This window comes from Mustela nigripes, chromosome 2 (assembly GCF_022355385.1).
Source record: "Mustela nigripes isolate SB6536 chromosome 2, MUSNIG.SB6536, whole genome shotgun sequence".
Classification (NCBI taxonomy): Eukaryota; Metazoa; Chordata; class Mammalia; order Carnivora; family Mustelidae; genus Mustela; species Mustela nigripes.
In genome coordinates this window covers 21993667-22018335 of record NC_081558.1, presented here as the reverse complement: position 1 = coordinate 22018335, position 24669 = coordinate 21993667, and the positions used below count along the sequence as shown (strand labels likewise).

The 24669-nt window shown below is 45.8% G+C and overlaps 1 protein-coding gene across 2 annotated transcripts in view; it reads left to right on the top strand.

Moving 5' to 3' along the window:
* Positions 1 to 24669, top strand: part of RFT1 (RFT1 homolog) — a 36137-nt gene that overhangs the window by 4927 nt on the left and 6541 nt on the right. Inside the window, exons 3-11 of one of the 2 annotated variants that reach the window (XM_059389941.1) lie at positions 1788 to 1904; positions 3008 to 3197; positions 3764 to 3865; positions 7152 to 7289; positions 13480 to 13558; positions 17237 to 17287; positions 18570 to 18700; positions 19863 to 20007; positions 24313 to 24418. In XM_059389941.1, the coding sequence (XP_059245924.1) occupies positions 1788 to 1904; positions 3008 to 3197; positions 3764 to 3865; positions 7152 to 7289; positions 13480 to 13558; positions 17237 to 17287; positions 18570 to 18700; positions 19863 to 20007; positions 24313 to 24418 (1059 nt within the window). The remainder of the gene's footprint in view (positions 1 to 1787; positions 1905 to 3007; positions 3198 to 3763; positions 3866 to 7151; positions 7290 to 13479; positions 13559 to 17236; positions 17288 to 18569; positions 18701 to 19862; positions 20008 to 24312; positions 24419 to 24669) is intronic. The other variant, XM_059389943.1, reaches the window with a different exon arrangement.

Sequence of the window (24669 nt, the reverse complement as noted above, 5' to 3'; positions counted from 1 at the left end):
TGAGTCCCTGTCACGAGTCCCTCAGCGGCGGCTCTTAGAGAGCTGCCTTGCTTTAAGACTCTTTTTTTTTTTTTTTTATTCCTTTCCTTTCCGTTCAAGGGCACCCACACATATTCTGAATTCACAAATGACACGAAAGTATATGGAGTAATGTGAGTGCTCAGAATAGCTCAGCCTCTCAGGTGTAGCTTCGTGTCCTGATAAATAAGACGGTATGTTCCAGACAGCATTTCACACTGAATACCCACCAAACAAGCTCCAGGCTCTGTTCTCTGAGCTTGCAGAAGGTTCTCAAACTTTGATGGGCAAAGGAATCATGTGGTTTACAGTAGGTGAGACTGAGGAGGGACCCAGGAATCAGTATTTTGACAAGCTCCTCAGATAATTTTTTTAAAAAATATTTTATTTATTTATTTGACAGAGACAGAGATCACAGTTAGGCAGAGAGGCAGGCAGAGAGAGAGGGGGAAGCAGGCTCCCTGCTGAGCAGAGAGCCCAACTCGGAGCTCGATCCCAGGACCCTGAGATCATGACCCGAGCCGAAGGCAGAGACTTAACCCACTGAGCCACCCAGGTGCCCCTGCTCAGATAATTTTAAGGTAAGGACCATACTTCAAGAAATACTGTGAAAAGCAGGAAGAGGGGCGCCTGGCTGGCTCAGTGGGTGGAGCATGTGACCCTTGATATTGAGGTTGGAAGTTTGAGCACTGTGTTAGGTGTAGAGATTACTTAAAAATAAAATCTTTTTTTTTTAATGTAAAAAATGTGGGCACCTGGGTGGCTGAGTCAGTTAAGGGTCTGCCTGTAGCTCAGGTCATGATCCTGGGATCCTGGCATGGAGCCTTGCCTGGGGCTCCCTGCTCAGTGGAAAGTCTGCTTCTCCCTCTGCCGCTCCCCCGACTCGTCTCTCTTCCTCTCAAATAAATAAATAAGATCTTTCAAAAATCTGTTTAAAAAAAGTAGGAAGGAAGGGGACCAAATCTCCTCTTAGGTGCTCAGATTTGAAAACAGTTTGGGCCTCTCGCCATCTGGTCTCCTCCAGATTGGCAAGTCTCTGCTTTGACAGCCATGGTCTAGCCCGCCCCCTACTTACCATATGGTCCAGTCTCCTCATTGGCAGTGGTGGACGGAAGCCTTGGGTGGCCACATGATCCTTGGACAACCTCAGAGAGACCTTAGTCATGGGCTGTCCCCACTCTAGCTTCATCAGCCACAGCCTGTTGATGAGGGAAAATCTCAGCTACCACTCACCCAGGTGCAGGAGGCTCTTCCTAGGTACTGCCCACCCAGCAAGTATGCAGATAAGCCTTGCTGACCTGGGTTGCGGTAATGTGTGTAACAAGTCTGTTGGCTGTCCTGAGAAAGCTTTTGGCGAGAGCTTCCGCTCAGTAGAGCCTCTGCTTCTCTTATAAGAACTGATGGGTCACCGGTCTCAGTGTGACCAAGAGATCCGATTGCTGTGTGCGGTCATACTTTGTCCTTTTCTCGTTAGTGTCAGAGTCATACCTCTGCTATTTGCTCTGAAGCGGTAGGTTTTGGGGGCCACTGCAGCATTGTCTATTCTGGCATAATGCTCAATAGGCACACTCTCAGGTGTGCCTTGTTCCGTTCCTAACTGCTGTTCAAGTGGATCAGGTTAGTATGGGGCCCCGCAGGAACTCACTGCCCTTCACATCACCACCAGTGACTTCTACCCAAGACTTTTCCTTCCTGCCGCTGGCAACATCTCAGAAATTCTCTCTGGAAAAAAAACAGAGTCATTATTGATTTCTGCTTTTCCTTTACAGGCTAACACTGCTTTACTCGACCACCATCTTCCTGGCCAGAGAGGCCTTCCGTAGAGCATGTCTGAGCGGGGGCCCCCAGCGAGACTGGAGCCAAACCTTTAACCTCTTGTGGCTAACGTGAGTTGTGGTTTGGTAGGAGACAGTGCAAAAGCAAGAGTCTTAAAGGTTAAACAGCAACATCTGCCCAAAGCTGAATTGTCTCCAGCTTTGGTTTAATGGGGGGTTTCTGGGGCTGGGGCATGGGGCAAGAAGGAGAGAGTGTCCAATTGGAAAGAGTTTGTTGGCTGTTTTCTCTGTGGGTGGCCAAGAGCTCCGGGTGGGGGTTTCGGGGCCAGGTTTCTAGCCCTGTTTCTACCCTCTTGGGAGGTTGTTTCTGCCATTCCTGATGCCCATTCTGGGCCCCACTGGGACTCTGCTGTCTTCTTCATTCGTAATCTTTGCCACTGTAGTCTTTTCCAAGCTTTTAACAACCACTTAGTATTTTTTGAAAGCCTTTTAGGGCTTTCATTATATCTTTCTTCAATTTTGTTAGGTTGATTTCAGTTCTGAGCCTTTTAGAATAATCCTGAAGGTCAAATACATCAGCTAAAACTTGTAATGGCTTTTCTTCAGTTAGATCCCTGCAGAGAGGGCTGGTGCTGGCTACATGACTCCTTCTTGCCCCATGGAAATGACTGTCGTGAGGCTGGGAGGTGTTTATTTTATTCAAGGCCTGACAGTTAACTACTCAGTCATATTGAAGTGCTCTGTGGTGTACGTGTGAAGGGACGCTGTGCACTGGACTGTTGCTTATTTGAGTGCAAGAACCAACTGGATACTATCTTTTAGTCATTTGCTGCGCCAACAACAGGCATGTACTTTCTGGGAATTTTGCTTATCTCCTCAGCGTAATACACTTGATAGGAGTGTAGGTTTTGGCGTTAGTTGGGGATCGGGTTCTGCTTCTGCCCTTGACTAACTGTCCATGACCTTGGCCAGATTACCCAGTTCTTGTCATCAGCCTTAGTTCCCTCATCACTTAAATGGAGATAATGACAGGATCATTGGGAGGTGTTCGAGACGTAAAGGAAGTGGATCGAGTACCTGGCGTATAGGAAGTGCCTTGATAAGTGGTAGCTATTTTTATGATTATATTTCCTTTCTGTTCGGTGCGGCTATTTTAATATATATTAATTTTTATACTTAGCATATTAAAAAAAAACATTTTTTCCCTTTTCTAGCGTCCCCCTGGGTGTGTTTTGGTCCTTGTTCCTGGGCTGGGTATGGTTACGGTTGCTTGAAGTGCCGGATCCCAATGTCGTCTCCCACTATGGAACTGGAGTGGTGGTGTTTGGCCTTTCGGCCGTGGTAGAGCTTCTGGGAGAGCCCTTCTGGGTCTTGGCACAAGCACAGATGTTTGTCAGACTCAAGGTCAGTGTGCCTTCTGCTTTGATGGGAAGTGTGAAAAATAAGAGAAAGAGTGGTTTCTTAAAAATGTTTTCTAGGAGAGGATGATTTTTTTCAGATTTGCATCTAAAAATGAATTTGGAAAAAGATAACATGATCGGTTTAGTTCATTTCCTTGAAATTTGGCAGATGGGCTGGGCTTAAGTTTACCTCTGCTATACTATTAATGCAAAATAGATTTGCTAATAGGGAAGTTACTAGTTTAGATAAGAATTTAAGAGGACTGTAAAGGTTTTTCAGACTTTTCTAGTGATTCTGTACGTAACTGCATACTAACAGTAACTTTTCATCTTTCAAAATAGGTAATTTGATATGTACAAGAGAATATATAGCGTATGTGTGAATCTTAAAGCATCATAGTATACTGAAGATCCAACAAACCGCCCAGCCCACTAGAGCATTATGGGTGCTGTGTCTAACCCTGTGCCCCATCCTCCCTGCCAGGGTGGCCACTGTCCCAGGCCCCTATTCGTCATTCCCGTGCGCCTTTAGCTTTTATTAAAGCCTTTAGCTTTACCCTGTTCCTGCAGGTGATTGCTGAGAGCCTGTCCGTCATCCTCAAGAGTGTCCTGACAGCTTTTCTCGTGCTGTGGTTGCCTCACTGGGGGCTGTACATTTTCTCTTTGGCCCAGGTAAGAGTTACAGCTTTTCACTTTTGTATAATCTATGCTTCTCCATTTTATTTTTTTTCTTCTTGTTCCCATTACTGTGTGATTTACATTTGGAGTATTCATGCCTGTGAGGCAGGCTGGGAGCTCTAAAAAGACAGCCTTGACCGTGCTTTTTCTTTGGCTATTCCTCCTGCTCCTGGCGTCCCCAGGGGCCTGGTGAGGTCCCTGCGCTATACCTCGCTGTCAAACATAGCGACTCCTTTAGATGTTCTGTGGGCAAGCCCGTTTCAAACTCACCTTTGATTGTCTTATGGAGGAGGGGAGAAAGCAGCGAGGGGGTGGGGTGGGAGTCAAATTGCATGCGTGGGACTTTTCCCTGGATTTCAATCAGGTGTTTTCAGAATAGGAGGAAATTCTGCCAAGCCTGTTCGGAGCTTGGACTGTAGTCTCACACAATGCAGAGCACAGGAGCCAAGTCCTGGCAGGCACACTCTCACTTCCGGGAGGCCCTGCCTCGTTGCCATCCCAAGTTCTGGTTCTCGTTCATATCCGTAGCTCTAACAAAAGTACAACTGGAGTACGGTCTTCATTTTAAAAATGAAACCTACAATGCCATAGGTACTGGAACAGCTTATAGTACAAAGCAGTTTGTAATTTTTCTTAATGTATAGGAAGATAAGTTAAAATTTTTAGTAGCGATTTATGTGAAAGTCTTCCCCGTATCTTAGCAAAAACTACAAATATTGTTGTGAAACACAGAAAAAGTAGATTTCAAATCAGTGGTATAAGCATGAGAATTGCCTCCTAAAAGCAGTTTGCAAATAGTTGCAAATAGTTGCATATCTTAGAAGAGTTATTTGTGATAATTTTTGCCATGTTTTATTCGATCTGGGACTACAGTTTTCCACATTCATCATGTTTTTGATATCCTCTCCCTAATAGGACAGGAGGCCATGAAGATGCCGTTATTGGTTGACTCCTTTTGGGAAAGACACTTGTGTTAGGACTTTGTGATGCTCCCACGCAGGACACATCCTAAGTCAGCAAGGCCCATTCCCAGTTTACTTGCTTTCTTATTATAAGACTTGGGAGAGCTCTTCTCTGGCATTTTCTCTGTCAGTGTCTGTGTGAGAGGTCTAAGAGCCAACAGCACCTCATATCAGCAGGTGATCCCCACCACGGCTCTGGGATTCCCCTTTGTCCAACCCACTTCCAGGTTCTTCCTTAAACAGTCCCTTACCCCATGGCATCATATGTCAAATAAAAGGGTCACTCTAGAATATATAAAGAATTCTTACAACTCATCAAAAAAAGGGCACACTACCCAAAATGTAGGTAAAGGACCTCAATAAACATCTCTCCAGGGGCACCTGGGTGGCTCAGTGGGTTAAGCCGCTGCCTTCGGCTCAGGTCATGATCTCAAGGTCCTGGGATCGAGTCCCAAATCGGGCTCTCTGCTCAGCAGGGTGCCTGCTTCCTCCTCTCTCTCTCTCTGCCTGCCTCTCTGCCTACTTGTGATCTCTCTCTGTCAAATAAATTAAAAAAAAAAAATCTCTCCAAAGAAGATACCCAAATAGCCAATAACCACATGAAAAGATGCTCCATATCATTAGTTATTAATAAACATAAATCAAAACCACAATGAGATACTACTTTGCACCCATTAGGGTGGCTGTTACCAAAAAATAAGAAAATAACAAGTGTCGATGTGGATATGCAGAAATTGGAGCCCTCACATATTGCTGGCGGGGATGTAACACGGTGCAGACATTGTGGAAAACAGTTTGTCAGTTCCTCAAAAAGTTAAATGTAGAACTGAGGTATTATGTCTAGCAATTCTGCCCCTAGGTATATCCCCAAAAGATTGAAAATGTATTCAAACAACTCGTACGCAGATACCCACTATTCACCACAGCCAAAAGGTGGAAACAGGCCCGATGTCCATCATCTGATGAATGGATGAACAAAAAGTGGCATACGTGCACAGCGGATTAGTCCTCAGCCATAAAAATGATAACTCGCCACAGCACCATGAACTCAGAAACCATTATACTAAGTGGATGAAGCCAGGCACCAGGCCACCGATTGCACGCTTCCATTAATATGCAGTGTCCAGATAGGCGAGTCTATAGAGACAAAGCAGATTTTCATTGCTGGGGTGTGGAGGACCGGAGCGTGATGGCTTAATGGGCACAGAATTTCGTTTTGGAGTGATGGAAATGTTCTGGAATAAGGTGGTGGTTGTACAACACTGTGAATGTACTAAAAGCCACTGAATTGTATGTTTTAAAATGGTTATAACACTCGGTGTTATCCTATGTAAGTTTTTCCTCCCTGAAAATAGTGGAAGGATCACGTAGTTAGGATGTCCTACCTGAAGACTGCCCATGGACTGTCACTCTTTCCCCAGGTGCTGGTCTGTGGGAAGGTGCAGGGAGGTGGAGGAGGGAGTCCTGTTGTCACAGGGGCTGTTGCGTCTGGTGGCATGGCTCACAACAGAGCTGCTGTGTCTTCTTACAAGGCTTGAAGGGACGGTGGACTCTGCCTTTGGTACAGGAGCAGGCTTAGCATTTCCAGATTAAAAGCAGGGCCTGGAGGGCCCGTTCCCTTCCGAGCTAGTGTGCATTGCATTCACAGCATGGAGAGAAGGCAGAAGGGAGCCTGTGAGAGGGGCTGTTTGGATACTCCTCCCAAACTGCAAACAAAACCCCAGGCTGCGGCTCCTGGCCCCAAGCCACCCTTTTGTCCTGGCTCTGTGGAGGGAAGGGTGGGCCCTCTTATCACCCCCCAACCCGGAGTCCCTCCCCTGTTCTGGAGTGGCTCTTGCCCTGCCCATGCACCCGGCTGAGAGGGGGGAGCTAAGAGCTCAGTTCTGCTTTGTAGTCCCCGCCACAGCTTATGGGTTTCTGGGAAAGCCCCTGTCATCTAGGACGGGGGTCTCTGCATATAAGCACAGGACATGTGGGTCCTCGCAGGGTGCTGTCGAGGCAGGAGGGTCGATCCTTTGAGATTTGAGATCCTTTGTCATTGCTGTGGTGCTGGCACTAGGGGATGTCTGTCAGGGAAGTGATGTTCTGCCTGCCCAGAACTGTTCTCCCAGTCAGCTGCCGTGTTTGGAGCCCTTTCCCCAGAGATGCCGCAGTGGAGCTAGCTCTTCCCCGGAGCGGGAGGCACTGCTGACTGGAAGGTGCAGTTAATGAAGACAGTTCTCTTTATTGTTTGGCTTTTGAGGTCAGATTTCCAGGCAAATCTTAATTCTGCCTGTATTAAAAGCATGCCACTTAAATCCACTATTTTCTTTTTTCAGCTTTTATATACTACGGTTCTGGTGCTCTGCTATGTTATTTATTTCACAAAGTTATTGGGCTCTGCAGAATCAAACAAGCAACAGGCTCTTCCCATCTCCAGAATGACAGATCTGTTACCCAGTGTTACAAGACGTAGAGTAAGTAATACACTCTATCTCTTATCATTTTAATCACAGATGCTGATTATCCTGGAAAGGAGGAAACTATTACTTTCTCACTGATTGCTGTCATCATAGGGATGATTTCATAGCTCACATTTATTGAGTGCTTGCTGTGTGCTGGGGCAAGATTTCTCAGCCTGGGCACTATTGACATTTGGGGCTGGATAATTCCTTATTGTGGGGGCTGGCCTGTGCATTATAGGATGTTTAGAAGCACCCTTGATCTTTACTCACTAAGTGCCAGTAGCTACCACCTCTCAGCTGTAATAACCAAAAATGTCTCCGTAGGGGACACATGACCCATGGGGGACAGCACTGCCCCCCGTTTAGAACCATTGTGTAGCCACAGTGCTGAACGCTTTACGTGCCTTATGTTTAAAGTTTATACCGACTCTGTGAGGCTGACCTTATTATTTCTATTTTAGGGTTGAGGAACTGAGGTTTAGAGACTAACCCTCTGGCCAAGGATGAGGGCAGGAGCCTGGAGTGGCTTGAATGCCCATAGAGCATGGACTGTAACCACCACATGCATCTCTCTATTTGGCTGTGTCTTGGTTTTTCTCAGGACTGACTTGCAGCACAGGTAGTCCAGTGCGCCGACAAAACAGAGATGATCCCTGCATTGCTCCATTACCTAGAGCCGGTCCGGTCTTTCTGATGACGCCCTTTCCCATTGAGGGAAATCCCACTGAGGATTCCAGGTGCTGATGTGTAGGAGCAAAGCATAGCCTTTTTCTTCTGAACTCTTCAGTGCTCAGTCCATTTGACTTTTATTTCCTGACTCTGGTGGGGTCGTTGCTACTGTCTATAGCCCCTGACTTGTGCATGTGACGTGACAGCTCACTGCCTCTGCCCAGTGCTCTGTGAATGGGGCTGACCCACTTTCCCTTTTCCCATGCTTGTTTGCCGGCTCGGTGCACATAGCTGAGGTAAAGCTTCAGCCGGACTTCTCCTTATTCCTGTTTTGTGATTACTTAAGAAAGTAGGAAAGTATTTGAGGCATATATCTCAGAGCTTCTGGAATCCTGTTATACAGCTTTTCAAGAAAGACCAGATATTACGTAATAAAGAAAGATATGTTCTCATTTGTTAGATAAGAGTTCTCCGTTCTGATCAAACAGATCTCACCTTTAACCTAAATCACCGCGGCAGTTTTGGGATACCACAGTGCCTCCTCTGTGGGCTTAGAGGGTATGGACTTGGGATCACTTTTGTCTGGTGCTGCTGCCACCTGCCCACAGAGCAAGCCTGCGTGTTTAGGAAAGTTCCCCTCCTGAGTTCTCCCCAGTGTTCATCTGTATCAGGCCTGGCCAGCTTTTCATACTGTGCTGGTCCCTGTGCCCAGCAGTATTTTGGAAAGGAGCGTTTAGTCCATTAATATAGGTAAGGGGATAGTGGGTAGTGAAAAGAGCCTTAGTGTATATTTAACCCGGTGGTGGGCTCACAGCTCCAAGCTGCGGTTTCCTTGTCTGTCAAGTGGGTATACTAAAAGTACCTCTCTTCTAAGGTGCTTGTGTGAGTAGGATGAAATGGGGCATGGCTGACACAAGTGGGTGTCCATAAGTGACAGCTGATACATCACCCCTGTGCTGCTGCTGCTCTAGCAGGGATAGGTCCACCAGCATAGCCTAACAAGGCAGTGTCTGATGGCATTGGGCTGGGAACTCAGTGGTTTAATCTGGCATTCTGTCCTGCAAGTTTCCAGGCTCCAACTGCTGGTACAGAAGCCTTGACTGTGAGAAGGGATGTGTATCTGTCTTAGACAGTGGCACCGTCCCTGCTGATAGATAGAACACAGCCCCATGCTTTGTTGGGGGATACAGACATGTAGGAAGGTGATTACTAGGCCTCGGGGAGTTTCTTGTGCATTTGGGGGGCAGTGAGTGCAGATATAAAGCCGATAGGACTCTCTCCAGACCTCAGGGTCCTTATTTTTAAGGTGAAGTTATTGGGTCTACACAACCCATGAGGCCCCTTTGAAGACTTAAGGAATTGTGAAGGTATTTGAACTTGCACAAAGCTGTTTACAGTAGCTACCATTGACTGCACGGTTACCGTGTGCCTGATGCTATGCTGAGCACTTGACATGGACTTGTGTGTTGAGCCATCCTGGTAACCCTGTGAGGTGCTGTCTCCATTTTGCCAGTGAGAAAACTGAGATTCAGAAGAGTCAAGTGACAAAACCAACATCACCCACCTGACTTGGGACCCACTTCTCTCTAACTTGTGTCTGTGGACTAGCCTTAGTCTGTGGTTCAATCTCTCTGCTGTGCAGTCTTCCAAAAGAAATTGGCTTATTGCCCAAAGCAGTTATTTGTAGACTTAACGATTAGGAAGTTCGAGGTAGAACAATCCATGATTCAAGTTTATTTTTTGTAAAAGAGGAAGGAAGTGAATTGAATCTGAATGCATTGGATGACTTTCCCACCAGCGGTGTGCCTACTTTCACTCTTTGGAGCAGCTTTGTGCCGTGGGGGCTCCCTCAGACAGCTCCTCGAGCAGTTACACCCAAACCGCTTTGACCAAATGGGGAGATTTGTTTCTGTACTTGTGGAATTCCATCTTCTGTAGAGACTTACTTAGCCTTAACATAAGTAAGTGATACCTCGAATTAATGGCTGCCTTTTCTATCTTTTATATTCTTTGACACTTCTGAATGATTTCATAGGAGAGATCTGCTAATATTTAAGTAAAGTCGAGGAATTTAACACAGCGAGCATGTATTAAGCAGTACTCTGTGGTAAGCACTGTTCCAGGTGTCCCAAGTGGGGGCCCCTCCCTCAGAGCTTGCCTTGTGGAGGGGAGATAAGGTGTGGACTCAGCTAACCCCTGCCAGACAGTGTGTGTGGAGTGTTAACAAAATAGAAGCACAGAAAAAGGATCTGAATTCCCTGGGGAACGTTGAGGAAGGCTTCCTGGAAGAAGCTGCTTTTGAGCTGGGCCTCGACACGTGGCCAGGCAGAGGTGAATGCGAACGTGTGGTGGTGATGCGTGTGTGTGGCTGGAGGAGAAAGGACATTTGCTTGGGGCCGTTTCATGCCCATCGCTGTGTTGGCATTGGGATTGCGGGGATGACTATGGAACTTAGGTTGGCTGGACAGTGGGGGTGAGGCGAGGAAACAAAAGTTGGAAGGAGGTTCTGGCCTGCTGGGCTAGGGCCAGTGGTGGTGGCCTTGGTGCCCTGGAGTGTGGGCTTGATTTTAGGGCAGCAGAGCCTGATGAAAGGTTTGGGAACAGTGCTGTGATCCAGTTGCCTATGTTGAGGCGCTTACCATCTGCTTCACATTTATCGAGGGTCTCGTTTCTCTCATTCAGTCCTTAGACCAGCTCTAGGAGATGACTCCTTATCCCATTTTGTGGGTGGGAAAATGGAGGCCTAGCAAAATTAAGTGTCTTGCCCTTAGCTTTCGCACTCAGAAGTTGGGAGCTGCACCTTGAGCCTCGGTGTCTGAGCTCTACTCCAAAGGCTAGACCCTCCCAGGAGAAGGATGGGCTAGAAAAAAGTTTGGAGATGAAAGAACTCACAAGGAGGCAGTGGCAGTTGTCGAAACAAGAGTGATGAGGACAGTGGGTGGACATGGGAGTATGGACACAGCTGGGGCAGAGTCAATGGCCCCAGAGCAAGAGGGAGGTGAAGGGCTCCTGTGTGGGATGTGGAGGTGATACAGGGTAGGACACAGGACAATGGCTGTAGAACCCCGGCTGACTTTTGTCAGTGGAGGCACATGGCTACTGGACCATCCTGAGGCTGAAGAGTTTGGGAAGGGGAACACTGACTCACTCCATCCTGGGTCCCCAAGTTCTGACTGCAGACCTTCCCCCTAGGGCACTGCCCATCACCTTTTGCCATCCATGCCTCAGTTTCTCTACTAGTACAGCGAGGCAGTGGAATGGTTTGTTGATGAGAGGATCCCAGAGAAATGCACAGCCATGAAGACCAGCTAAGCAGTAACAACCTAGCTCTTGTGAAATAGGCTTCTTTTGACCTCCCAAATGACAAATCCGGTCTAAAGAAAACGGTAAAAGCCCAAAGAATATGCTACTTCTTTCCTACTACTTAGCAGACACGTCGGAGAAGCAGACAATCTCTGATCAGACTTCCTGCCTCTATGCCCTGAGCGAGCATTTTGGAGATAAGCACTTAGTGTGACCATTCCTTCTAAACTGTGGGCCCATTTAAATTGAATCCATTAGGAGAACGGAATGCTCCTGTATGAACTTTCAGGTCAGACACACTGTCAAGATTACACTCTGGTAAACCTTTTTTTTAGAGAGCTCCATCAATCACTCCAACCCATGCACAGCCTCTGGCAAGTGGGCGCCACGGGAACCCCATGGCCAGCTGTAACTGTACATTTTCTTGGAAGAGAGCACAGGCACTGCTGCACAGATCCTCCCCAGGGGACCACCTCGTGTTGGGGTGTAGAGTGCGACAGAGATAGAGGGAAGGTGCTGTCCTCCACTCCCCTGGAGCAAAGGGCTGGATGGGTGCTGGGGATGATGCGGTTCACAGTGCCCCCTAGGTGGTGGTAAATACTCTGGCGCTCTTTGTTCTGGGGAAAGGAGATGCCTAATTTCTACAGCAAGAGGGGAGATTTACCCGTGGGCTAGAGCTCCTGGTGGCATCTGCTCCAGGTCCAGTGATGCTCTGAGGGCAGCATGGTTTGGGAGGATTCAGGCCCGTCTTCACAGTGTCTGGAAGAAAGGCTCTGAAATCATTGGGTGAAGAGATTTGAAGACAGAAAATGAACCTTGTTTTCAAGGGATACTCTGGACTTACTCTGTCCTAAATGGTAGCCTTCAGCCACGTGTGGCTATAGAGCATTTGGGATTGAGATGGGCTGTATGTGCAATGCAAGCTCTGGATTTCAAAGACTTAGTATGGAAAAAACGTGAAATGCTTTTAATACTTATTTATGTGTTGAAATGCTGGTGTTTGGGTTAAATAAATATACTAAAATAATCTTACTAAAAATTTAAAATAATCTTACTTTTTTTAGTATTTTTTTTTTTTTGTTTTTTTTTCATCTTTTACTGTTCACTGTGACTGCTAGAAAATTTTAAATTCTATGGGTAGCTTGCATTATATTAGCAGACAACAGTGCTCTATTCAGCGGGGTTTAGGCTGAGATAAGGGGACCATGTGACTAGGACAGGTTCTACATCTACCCTTCGGCCAACTTCCATAGCTGTAACTGATCTCTTAGAGAGGTAAAATGGGCCTGGCCTTTGTGACTCAGCCCTTTCCTCCCAAAGAGCCCCCTGAAATTCTACCTTTCAAAGTCATCACTTTGAGTTAATAAGAATTTTTCAAAATGCAGGTGCTCTGAGATTAAAAACCCAACACCTAGATTAAACATTCTGAGATCCAAGGATGCCTCCGTGAGAGAGGAGGGGCCTTTAGAGGGGACTGTGGGAGATAGACAGAAGTCTCGTTCGGCTGGGTGCCTTATTTCTCTGTTTTGTGGTCAGCAAGCTGCCTTTGAGATGGCCTCTCTCTTACAGGTTGACCTCTGCCCTTCCTGAGTGTTTGCTTTCTTCTTACCCTCCTTGTCCTTAGGAAGTGGACAATTTGGGAAGAGCCATATCAGAACTCTGGGCTTGTTTTTTCTTTTCTTCTGTCATACCAGTTCTGAGCAGTTTGGCTGACCTAGGAAGCCTGGTTTCCTTTTGAAACACGCAAACAAAGCTCATATACTTTGTGTAAAGGGACCCTGAGTGGCTAAATAGCATTAAATTAACTATAGCATTAAATGTAGTGGGGTGTATGGAGCAGAATTTGTTCTGCACCATGGCATGCTTCAGACATTTTTAAAGGCAAGAAATGACTCTGAGTGTGTGTTCGATACATGCTGGCTTACCGTCTGGGCAGCAAGGGGACAGCTCAGTTCCTTAGGGGTCTCAGATAATGACTCTTGGGCAGGATCCTTACATGGGCGCTGCTTCTACCTAGAGACTTTGTCTTTGTGTTAAGCAATGGAAACCCTTTGCCAGGGTTCATTGGTTCCCTTCTGTGTGCTTAGTATTAAATGAAAAATGAGTGGGAACTCTCCAAGTTGGGATTTAGGGAAAAAGATGAGTTTGCCTCCTGTGGAGGCTTCTTGTACTCATAGACTTGGAGTGTCTGGGAGCTTTTTGTTTTGTTTTGTTTTGTTTTCTCTCCTAGGCTTTTGTAAATTGGAATGAGGCTAAATTGACTTGGAGTTTTTTCAAACAGTCTTTCTTGAAGCAGATTTTGACAGAAGGTAAGTAAAAGTCACTCTAAGCAGTCATGACACCATAGTATAAGGGAGGGGATTCCACAAAACTGCAAATTACCTAGACCCAGACTTCTACTTTCTAGAGCCCCTGTGGGCAGGGGAATCTCAGAAATGGAAGCTTTTGAAATAGGGAGAGGGAAACTAACATTGATTTAGTTTGATAGTGAGGGACAGTGCTGTTCTATAACTTCTATGGGGTCCTACAGTAATGAGGAACAACTTACCTCTTCTTTCTTTCTTTTTTAAGATTTTAATTATTTATTTGAGAGAGAGAAAGTGAGAGAGAGCATGAGAGGGGAAAAGGTCAGAGGGAGAAGCAGAATCCTTGCGGAGCTGGGAGCCCAATGTGGGACTCGATCCCGAGACTCTGGGATCATGACCTGAGCAGGAGGCAGTTGCTTAACCTACTGAGCCACCCAGGTGCCCTGAACAACTTACTTTGAATCCAGTTCTAATTCTCAAACGTTGTTTTATCATTTGAAGAAGTGTATTATGAAGTTTTATATCAATTAGAGAAAATTTGGAAAATAAAGAAAATTATCCATAATTTCATTATCCTATTCTTTTTATACATTTCTTTTTTTTTAAAAGATTTTATTTTAATTTATTTGACAGAGAAGGATCATAAGTAGGCAGTGAGGCAGGCAGAGAGAGGGGGGGGGGAAGCAGGCTCCCCGCCAAGCAGAGAGGCCCATGTGGGGCTCGATCCCAGGACCCTGAGATCATGACCTGAGCCAAAGGCAGAGGCTTAACCCACTGAGCCACCCAGGCGCCCCTATATTTCTTTTCTTGAACATCACTTTTAAGAACAGGATTCCCTCATTTATTTTCTTAAATAAGATTTACCTGTGTGGTGGTTTGGCCAGACTTCCAATATCTTAAGTCTTTCCAGTTTAACAGTGACAGAGCTCTCCACATGGAGGGCTGACATGGAGCTGAAAGTTCATCTAGTTTTTCTACATATGTGTATTGGTTTATTTGTGTCCAGCTTTAATTCAAAAACGAGATTTGAAGCATCTAGAAGTACGTAAAGGTAGTGGTTTCTCTCTATATAAACTTCATATGTTTATGTCCAATATCTATTACCAAATATATTTTTAAACCTTTGCAAAAATTATTATTTTTTTTTTTTCAAGAGAGCAAAGGGGAGACCACATGTGCATGAGCTGCAGGACAGGGAAAGAGAATCTTAAGCAGGCTCCTCCCTGAGCACAGAGCCAGATGCAGGGCTCAGTCTCATGTCCCTGAGAACAGGAGCTGAGCCAAAATCAAGGGTCAGTCCTTTAATTGATTGAACCACCCAGGCGCCCCTCAATCATTATCTCTTTATTATAAAAATAGTATAACTTCATTATAAAAATTTTGGAAACTAGAAAAAAGTTCCCTACAATTCTAGTATTCTAATACAACCATCATTATTATTACCTTACTATTTCCTTTTCTCCCCTCTCTATATTTATTTTTCATTAATTATGCTTCCAAAGGGAAGGAACTCCCCTAAGCCTCACTTGCCCCATCTGTGAATTAAGAGAGAGGACCAGGAGGGGTCTGGGGGCCCTGAAGCCTTGAGAGTGCTTAGTTCTAGCCTGAGCCTGTAACATTGCCATTTCAAAGTGGAACTTTGGGGGAAACCAGGACCCCTGGGGGAAATAAGGGTCACAAGCCTTTGGAGAACTGAGTGAAGGTGCCTTAATTATATGTTTCTTGGGAGCAGGATCTGCCATTTACCACTGTCTCCCCAGTACCCTGCTGGAACTGGACACAGTTGGTGTTCAGCAAGTATTTTTGATAAAGGTGTCTGTAGTGAAATTGTATGTTGTGATAGTTTATATTGTTAGAACAGGAAAATCAGTAGAGGGAATTTGGAAAGGGCATTTGCTTTATGCACTTTCTTTTCCTTCCAAAGTTTTAGGAGCAGTTTAAATGAGTTGAGGAGTGGACCCAGTCCAAGCAATGTCCCGAAATTGACTGTCTGGACCATAGTAGCTAGACGCAGCAGGTGTCAGTGAGCCAGGTCTCAATGTGGTGCCCATAGCTCACTCGCCCCGTGGCTGGACCTCTCCGGCCTGACTGGCAGAGGGCTGTTAGGAACCATCTCCATCTCCATCACTGTAAAATAAGGAAATGACTGGACAAGAACCCTCCCCCCCATCCCCAAATTCTTCTTATGTAAAAACTACAATGCTAAAAAAAAAGTTGAAATCGTTCATTGTAATAGCAAAAATATAGATGCTTTTACCTCTGCCCCCACATTTCCTGAACACTGTGTGCCAGGTGCTGAGAGTACACAGATGAATGAATTATAGGCCACAGCCTCAAGGAGCTCATTCTCTCACTCAAGACTGAAGATTTTTGTGTGGTTAGTTATGAGCCAGGGCTGTGAGGTCTGTACTTGGAAATATTAGTGTCTTTCAAATGCCATTGCATTTCCTGGAGCTCTGCTAGGAAACCAGGGACAGAGAAATGAGGGAGATGTGTTTCCTGCCTCCAGGGAGCTTACAGAGTGTGGGAAGAGAGGCCAATTTTACCAGGGCACAGGGAGGTCCCTACAAAGAAGCCAGTCTAGATAGCCAGCAGTGCTAAAAACAGAGGCTGGGAGCAGGAGGGGCTCCAGACCCGGAGGGGCTAAAACCTGATCAGGTAAAGCAGAGGATGACAATGTAATGCTGGGAGGTGAGGATGAGTTTGCCGAAGAAAGACCAAAAAGATAGTCTGGGGTCAACTTATAAAAGGCCTCAAATGCAGAGTTAAGGAGCTTGGACTTTTTGTAAACACCAAAGAGCAATTTAAAGGTATGGAAGCAGGGGTTGCCTTAAGATCTGTATTGCTGAAACTGGGACTGTTAGCAGTGAGGATGGATCAGGGCAGTGCAGAGATGTGGACAGGAGCGAGTACTGTACTGTGAGCCACGCCCGAGAGGACCTGCAGAGGCCCTGCCACTGCTGCAGTGCTAGGAGAGTGCAGGGAGACTGGGACTGAAGGGAGTCTTAAGAGAAGATCCTCACTTCTTCTGGTCTCTGAAGATTGCTTTCCTTTTTGAGCAGGTTGCAAGGGGGTGAGAATTTGCCCGTTAGGGCTATGGTCACTCCAGAGCTCCGTCTCCACAGTGGGTTGTGTTTTCCACTAACAGATAATAAAATGTGTGAAAGATGGGGGAGGGGCTCTAGACTGGTGTCTTCATCTTGAAGGCATTAGCCTGTCTTATATTTGAATCATGAGCTTGGGCTCCAAAGCCTTTCCAGTCTCCATAGAGCTTTCTCCACCCAGGGAGGCAACTTGACACATTTGTGCATATGATCATGGACCTTTCATTTCACAGAACATACACTTAAAATTTGGAACAATCATTTTCATTATTAACATTTTTGTAATTCCCCCTTCCCCGCTTTTTAAGTTATTAGACTGGTTTTATTGACTTTGTTTCGTTTTTAATTTAACTGGTTTGGATATTTGCTGTCAGTAAATGCCCTACCACTTTCCCAGTTGTTACTATTTTGAAATTATTTGAAATCAACATTAGGACAAGGAAGATATCTTTAATTGATTATATAATTTTTCTCCTTTGAGAGTATCTGCCAGCTGGAGAGTTGCTAGACAATAAGAAAAAAGAAAACAAAATTATGTCCTCTTAAAATGCTAATTATTTTACTTCTCTGTTTGTAGGTGAGCGATACGTAATGACATTTTTGAACGTGTTAAATTTTGGCGATCAGGGTAAGATGAAAATTCTGTAGTGAATACCATTAGTAGATACTTTCTAGTATTTTTTCCAGCAGCTTGACACATTTAATGAAAAATAAGCCTGATGATGATAAAAGATGGAGACCGTAATAAAATGATGCCTGAAGATTGAAAATCGCAGGTATCTGCAGATATCTACAGTGTACTGACTACCTGCTCTCGTGTGACTCGGGTGGCAGGTCCTCTTTAGAGGTCTCCTGGTTTCTGCAGAGCTCTGGTGCCCATTGCAGGGTTGGGGTGCTAAGAGAAAAGGGAGCTTCATTATCACAATCACAGATCTGCCCTGTGTTTGTACAGCTAGATAGGTCTTGATATTTTCTTCTTATTTATTTATTAAGGATTTTATGTATTTATTTTAAATATTTTATTTATTTATTTGAGAGAGAGACAGTGAGAGAGAGCACAAGCAAGGAGAAGGTCAGAGGGAGAAGCAGACTCCCCATGGAGCTGGGACCCTGATGCGGTACTCAATCCTGGGACTCCAGGATCCTGACCTGAGCCGAAGGCAGTCATCCAACCAACTGAGCCACCCAGGCGTCCCTTATGTATTTATTTTAGAGAGACATAAGCAGAGGGGAGGCAGAGGGAAAGGGAGAGAGAGAGCAAATCCTCAAGCAGACTCACATCTGAGTGTGGGACTTGATCCCAGGACTCTCAGATCATGACCTGAGCTGAAGTCCCGACACTTAACCAACTGAACCACCCAGGCGCCCCTCTTCATATTTATTTTTAACTGTAATGCTAAAGTAGAGGAAAGAAACATTTTCAAAAATCAACTTTGCATTAATGATTTTTTTAAAAATTTAGTTATTTCTTAGAGAGAGTGAGGGGAGGGGCAGAAGGAGAGAATCCTCAAGCTGACTCCCTGCTGAGTGCAGAGCCTGATGCAGGGCTGGGTCCCTGGACCCTGAGATCATGACCTGAGCCAAAACCAAGAGTTGGACGCCCAACTGACTGAGCCACCCAGGTGCCCAGCATTAATGATTTTTATAAAGAGGTGCCGGTGATGGGAATGTTCGGTATTTGACTGTATCAGTGTCAATACCCTAGCGGTGATATTGGCCAATACTGTCACAAGATGTTACTGTTCCGGAAACTGGGTAATGGATGTGTTATGTTTTCAAACTTCATGTGAATCTATAATTACCTCAAACAGTTTAATTTTAAAAATTAAGTCAGAAAAAATGTTAATGGTGCTGTGAAATTCAAATAGAAAAACCAGAAGGATTGTTGTTTCTTCCTTTTTGTCTTCTAGGTGTATATGACATAGTGAATAATCTTGGCTCTCTAGTGGCCAGGTTAATTTTCCAGCCAATAGAGGAGAGTTTTTACATATTCTTTGCTAAGGTGCTGGAGAGAGGAAAGGATGCCACACTTCAGAAGCAGGTAGTCTTGGTTCTAATGTCACTCTCTCTCAGGTGAATTCTCCAGTTGTGGGATAAGCAGACTGAAATGTAGAGCAGTCAGTTTCCCTCTGTTTGAAATTTCCTTCTAGGTTCTTATTCTTCCATCTGAATGGAATGATGGCAGGACTCTGAGCTCACTTCTTTCACAGCCTCCTCCCTTTGCCCTGGCTGGCCCTTTCCTTCTTACCCTTACTCCTTCTCTGTGACCTCATTCTTGATCCAGAACTTTCTGCAGCTGTCCCCAGTGTAGCACAGACCCCCCCCTTTCCATGGTCTAGGCTTAGCTGGAAGATTGAGATTGCCTCCTCCATCCTCAGATTCTCAAGATCCAAACATGAGCTGAAGGATGCCAGGGCTGGAGCAAGGCTCGCATTCAGCATGGGGAAGAGAGGACCTGCTCATTTCATTTCCCTCTCCACACCAGTTGGTTAAGCTTCTTAAAGATTATGAAGTGCCCAGACTGCACTCTGACCGTGAGAACCTACCTACTCTGATTGGCAAATGCAGAAAAGATTTTAATCCAGGTGTATCTGATTGTAGAAACTTCCCTTTTCTGAAACTGTTGAAAATGTCTGACTTATCTGAGAATTAAAAGGAAGCTAAGCTGGCCTCTTACATGTCTTAGAAGACACTTTGCAAAATACAATTTATGCACAATATCTGGAAACAAACTAATCTGGTTCTCGGTTGATTTAGGAGTATTTTCCTCAGCATACTTTGACAAAAGCATCAGGATTTGGAAACGTTTGTCAGGAGAAGCACTCTGACGAAGCAAGCCAGCTAGCAACCTAAAATTTAAGAATTTTTAAATTCTTTTTAAGAATTAAAATTTTTTTCTCTCTATTTAAGAATAAATATCAGAGAGGAAAGTGAATGTTTCCTAAGCGACCTTTGAAAACGTATCCCCAATGAGCTAAAAACCACCCCTCTCCCACACTACCTGAGGAGGAACAGATTGGCTTTTCCCCTTCATTTCCTTCGTGCTAATTGACATGAAAACACACACAGGCTGCAGAGAAGCAGGGATGCCTCTCAGCAGTTGAAAGAGTGATCTGTGAGACAGCAGAGAGAGAAGGGCAAGGGTAAAAGTTTTTCTTTAGCTCATGATTCACCCAACTTCCTTCCCTCTCCCCTGGCCCCAGGAGGACGTTGCTGTGGCCGCCACGGTTTTGGAGTCGCTGCTCAAGCTGGCCCTGCTGACTGGCCTGACCATCACCATTTTTGGCTTTGCCTATTCTCAGCTGGCTTTGGATATCTATGGAGGGGCTATGCTTAGCTCTGGATCAGGTATGCACAAGAGTTTTGCCAGATTTGTTCTTTTGTGCGAACAGAAAAGAGTCTTACAAAATTCAAAAACTTGGGTGCATACAGGTTGGTGTCTGTCGGTGTCCGTGCATGGGCCTCTGAGACCATTGCTCTCACATGAGGTCAGAAACAGCTCAGTGCCGTCTGGGGCTTTAGCACTGTCTGTTTGGGCCGTCAGTCCCCCAACCTCGCTTGGAGAAGTCATTATGAATCCTTGGCTTTCCTCCCAGGCCTAAAATGTGTTTTGCTGGGTACCTCCCTGCACACCCTCTGGAGTGGGGGAAGAAGGCAGAAAGCAGGCTCTAATGAGTCTCCGCTTGATATTAAACATGTCTGAAGGTAGCAAATGCCGCATAAATCTCCCAGCCTGATGCATGAGCCTCTGAAGGGTAACTCAGAGCCATTTGCAGAGAATCAAATTGATCTCAGCAAGCAAAACGGGATATTTAATCCAGTGACTCTTGGTTTTTGAAGGACAAAAGTATGAATGTATCTAACTTAGAAGCTCCTGGCACCCTTGCCACTGAGCCTCTCATGGCACTTGCTAGGCCCTGGGGACTTCACCAGTTTCAAATGTGCTGGGCCATAGGCTGGCAATCTGTTTGCAGTCCATTTCATCTTGGGTTCAGCAAAAATGCTTTCAGTTCCTCGTGTCACTAGACAAGAACTCTGAAGACTTGTTTCTGCTGCTCTATCTCAACATAACGGGCTTTTTCAAATGTCATTTTACAAGTTCGCTGACATGTTTCGGTCTCCGGGCCCAGACTTTGGTATTAGGGGATGAAGGGCCGAGTTTCTACCCAAGAGCAAAGGTCATTCAGTTTGTAGAAACACCTGTTATGAAACCATGATGTGGTTGCAGCTGCCTGGGGCTCGTGCTTTGAGACCTGCGTTTCCATCAGGCAGGCAGGGAGGCTCGTCAGGAAGCCATCAGTAAGTCATGTGCAGACACTGGGCACTCAACCGTTTTTGCAGCAGCACAGCCCCTCCAGAAAGGTGATCCCCGGGGAACAGCCTTGATTGTCACACAGTCACAGGACATGGTCATGAGGAGAAGGCTGTCCCATCAGCACAGTGTTCACCTGGTGGCGTACTTAGTCTTAGAAGGTCTAGAAGCAGACTGCTGTGACTGTGTGGGCCTTTGGTGTGAGTGAGAGGCTGGTGCCAGTTTTCAGCATTGGTAGAAAGAGTTATCGGTTAAAAGGGTCAGTGGTAGTTGCTTTTTAAGGTAGTAAGTTCTGTTTCTAATGGCTTATGTCAGAGCCATTAATAATTTTAGTCTCAACACAACGAGCACTGAGTAATGTATAGAGTTGTTGAATCACTGTATTGTACACCTGAAACTAATACAGCACTATAAGAAGAAGAAGAATTTTAGACGCAAAAAGATACTCTCTTGGTATCATCTTCTGAAAGAGGAAAGTCTTAAGAATGATCTGGTTTCTCAGTCTCTGGAAAGAATGTCCTGTCTGGTGAGCCAGGACCACTGTCATCTCTGGCCCAGGGCTCCATCATTGTCACTGTCCCAACAGGGTCTTCTAGCATCTGTCTCCTTATTGTAGCTGCCTCACACTTTGACCAAACTTCGGGCTCTCTGTAACCCACAGTGGCTCCTGGTAGTCCATCCCCTCTGGGCCCCTGCTGGCTTCCTTCCCTCGTCTCCACGCCACCCTGCACCTCCTTGCCCTGTTCCTAACTCCTCAGACTAGTGCTCTGGATCCAAACATCTTTCCTGTGCTGGAAAAGATGAACGCTGGTGCTCTCCCCTGCTAGTCTTCATTCACCTAAATACTCCACACAGCTTGGGGCACCTTGCGGGCTCAATCAGTGAAGCCTCTGACTCTTGATTTTTGGCTCAAGTCATGATCTCGGGGTGGTGGGATTGAGCCCTGTGTGGGGCTCTGCACTCAGCATTGGGTCTTCTCGAGATTCTTTCCCTCTCCCTCTTCCTTCCCCTGCCTCATGTGCTCGCTCTTTCTCTAAATAAATAAATAGAATCTTAAAAAAAAAAAAACTTCACAAAACTTGACTGTCTCTAGCCTGAGCTTAATAAGAGAAAAGAATGGCAACTTTCTGTGGCTCAACCGAATCACCTGAATTGGTTTTGTTTTTTTTTTTTAAGATTTTATAGATTTATTTGGTAGAGAGATAGAGAACACAAGTGAGCAGAGAGGCAGGGAGAGGGAGAGAGAGAAGCAGGCTCTCCGCTGAGCAGGGAGCCTGATGCGGGGCTCAGTCCCAGGACTCTGGAATCATGACCCAAGCTAAAGGCAGCCGCTTAACCAACTGAGCCACCCAGGTGCCCTCACCTGAGTTTGGAAAGTAAAACTTGCAACACTGCTGTCTTCAGTTGTCCCAGTTGCCTATCAGTCTTTGTCCTCACCTGGGAAGTGGACTTACCTATGACTGGAACTGGCCTCTTTGAGCCCCTATCCCCCGTGCTGTCATCTCCATATGTGGGACCTGGATGCTGCCTCGGTGGGGCCAACATCCTGGTTAAGATCTGCAACCTTTCCTTTACCCAAGAAAGTTCTTTCAGGACTCTTTCCAGTCAACTGCCCATTCTCCATCTCAGAGGCAACCACTCTTCTGATTTCTATCACCATAGAATAGTACTGTTTTTATCATTTTTTTCACTTGAGCGAGAGAGAGAGAGAGCCTGAGCAGGGGGAGGGGCAGAGGGAGAAGCAGACTCCATGCTCTGTGCAGAGCCCGTCATGGGGCTTGATCCCATGACCCCAAGATCATAACCTGAGCCAAAACCAAGTCAGACACTTAACCAACTGAGCCACCCAGGCACCCCAGATTAGTATTGCTTTTAAAAGGGACTTCCTTGTCCCAGATCCTTGTCCCAATGAAATCATACACCATGGACACTGGTGTTTGGCTTCTTTCTCTCAAGATATATTTTTGGGGATTCATCCATATATTTGCATGGATCAGTACTTTTTTCCTCTTGGATTCCTTCTCTGAAAGGTATTTCTTTATATGGATACCCATAGTTTATTTATTCTTTCTCTTGTTGATGGTCAGTTTGGACTATTATAGGTAAAGCTTCTATGGACATTTTTGTACAAGTGCTTATGTGAACATGTACATTTATTTTTGTTGGTTGTATATTTAGGAGTGGGATTGCTGGGTCATAGGTTGTTTTGTTAGAAGTTACTTGGCTGCCTCTTGGTAATGGCCCTCCCAAAAGAGAGGACCCATTCCGTTTTATTTTTTCAAAAAGATTTTATTTATTTATTTACAGGCAGAGATCACAAGTAGACAGAGAGGCAGGCGGGGGGGGTGGGTGGGAAGCAGACTCCCTGCTGAGCAGAGAGCCCGATGCGGGGCTCGATCCCAGCACCCTGAGATCATGACCCAAGCCAAAGGCAGAGGCTTTAACCCACTGAGCCACCCAGGCACCCCGACCCATTCCATTTTTAAGGCTCACAGTCTTTTGTTAGCAGATTTTTTTATCAGCTATAGGTCTGCATCACCATGTTTTAGAAGAAAATGTCATGGTTATTCTGATTCTCTCTGCAGATTTGTAGGTGTGTTCTGTCTCTAGTGTTTTGCTGCTCCCAAGTCCTGGGCTTCTCCCCATGGTCTTGTCTTCAGGGCCAAGTTCTCTTGCTATGAGGGGCCCTTGAGTGCTCAAACCACCAGACCTCTTCATGCTAGTTTAAGAAGCAAGAAGATTTGCTTCCTGGGCAGATAACATTTTGTTAAGCGAGACATTTGTAGATCTATTCCCTTTTTTTTTTTTTTTTTTTTTAAGATTTTATTTATTTATTTGAGAGAGAATGCACACAGCAGGGGAGGGAGAGAGACTGCTTCCATGCTGAGCAGGGATCCCAATATGGGACTCAGTCCCAGGACCCCAAGACCATGACCTGAGCAGAAACCAAAAGTCAGACACTAAGCTGACTGCTCCACTCAGGCCCCCCTGGAAGTTTATTCTTAATTGCCCTTTCATTTTTTTTTATTATTATTATTTTTATTAACATGAATTATTCGCCCCAGGGGTACAGGTCTGTGAATCAGGCTTACACATTTCACAGTACACTCCATATCACATACCCTCCCCTATAATTGCCCCTTCTTTTTCAACTGTTTATTTTAATCAGTGCCATGGAGTACTAGAAGTCCTTCCAGGATTAAGACCATAGGCTCAAGTGTGTGTCTGCCTATTAATGACACCAGCCGGGCTCCTGACCCAGTTCTGGTACATGCAGACCTCCTGTCTGGGCTCTAGAGTCTAGAGAGACTCTAGAGTCTCAGTGGGTTGTTTCCTTATAGGTCCTATTTTGCTGCGTTCCTACTGTCTCTATGTCCTCCTGCTTGCCATCAACGGAGTGACCGAGTGTTTCACATTTGCTGCCATGAGCAAAGAGGAGGTCGACAGGTAGGTACCCAGAAAGACCTGCCTTTAATCACGGCCTTGGGCCAAACTGAAGTAACTTGCCTGTCTTCTTTCCTTTCATCCTGAACATGCGTTCCCAGAAAGCCTTGTAGAGGTAGCGCTCCCCGCTGGTGTGGCACCGTTGCTGGGTGGCCAGTGCTGGCTCGGGAGCCATGCGGCGAGTTCTCCCCACACAGGACTGGGGTGGCAGCTGCCCTTCACCTCCCTTCGGAGGAGGGAGAAACCTGGGCCCT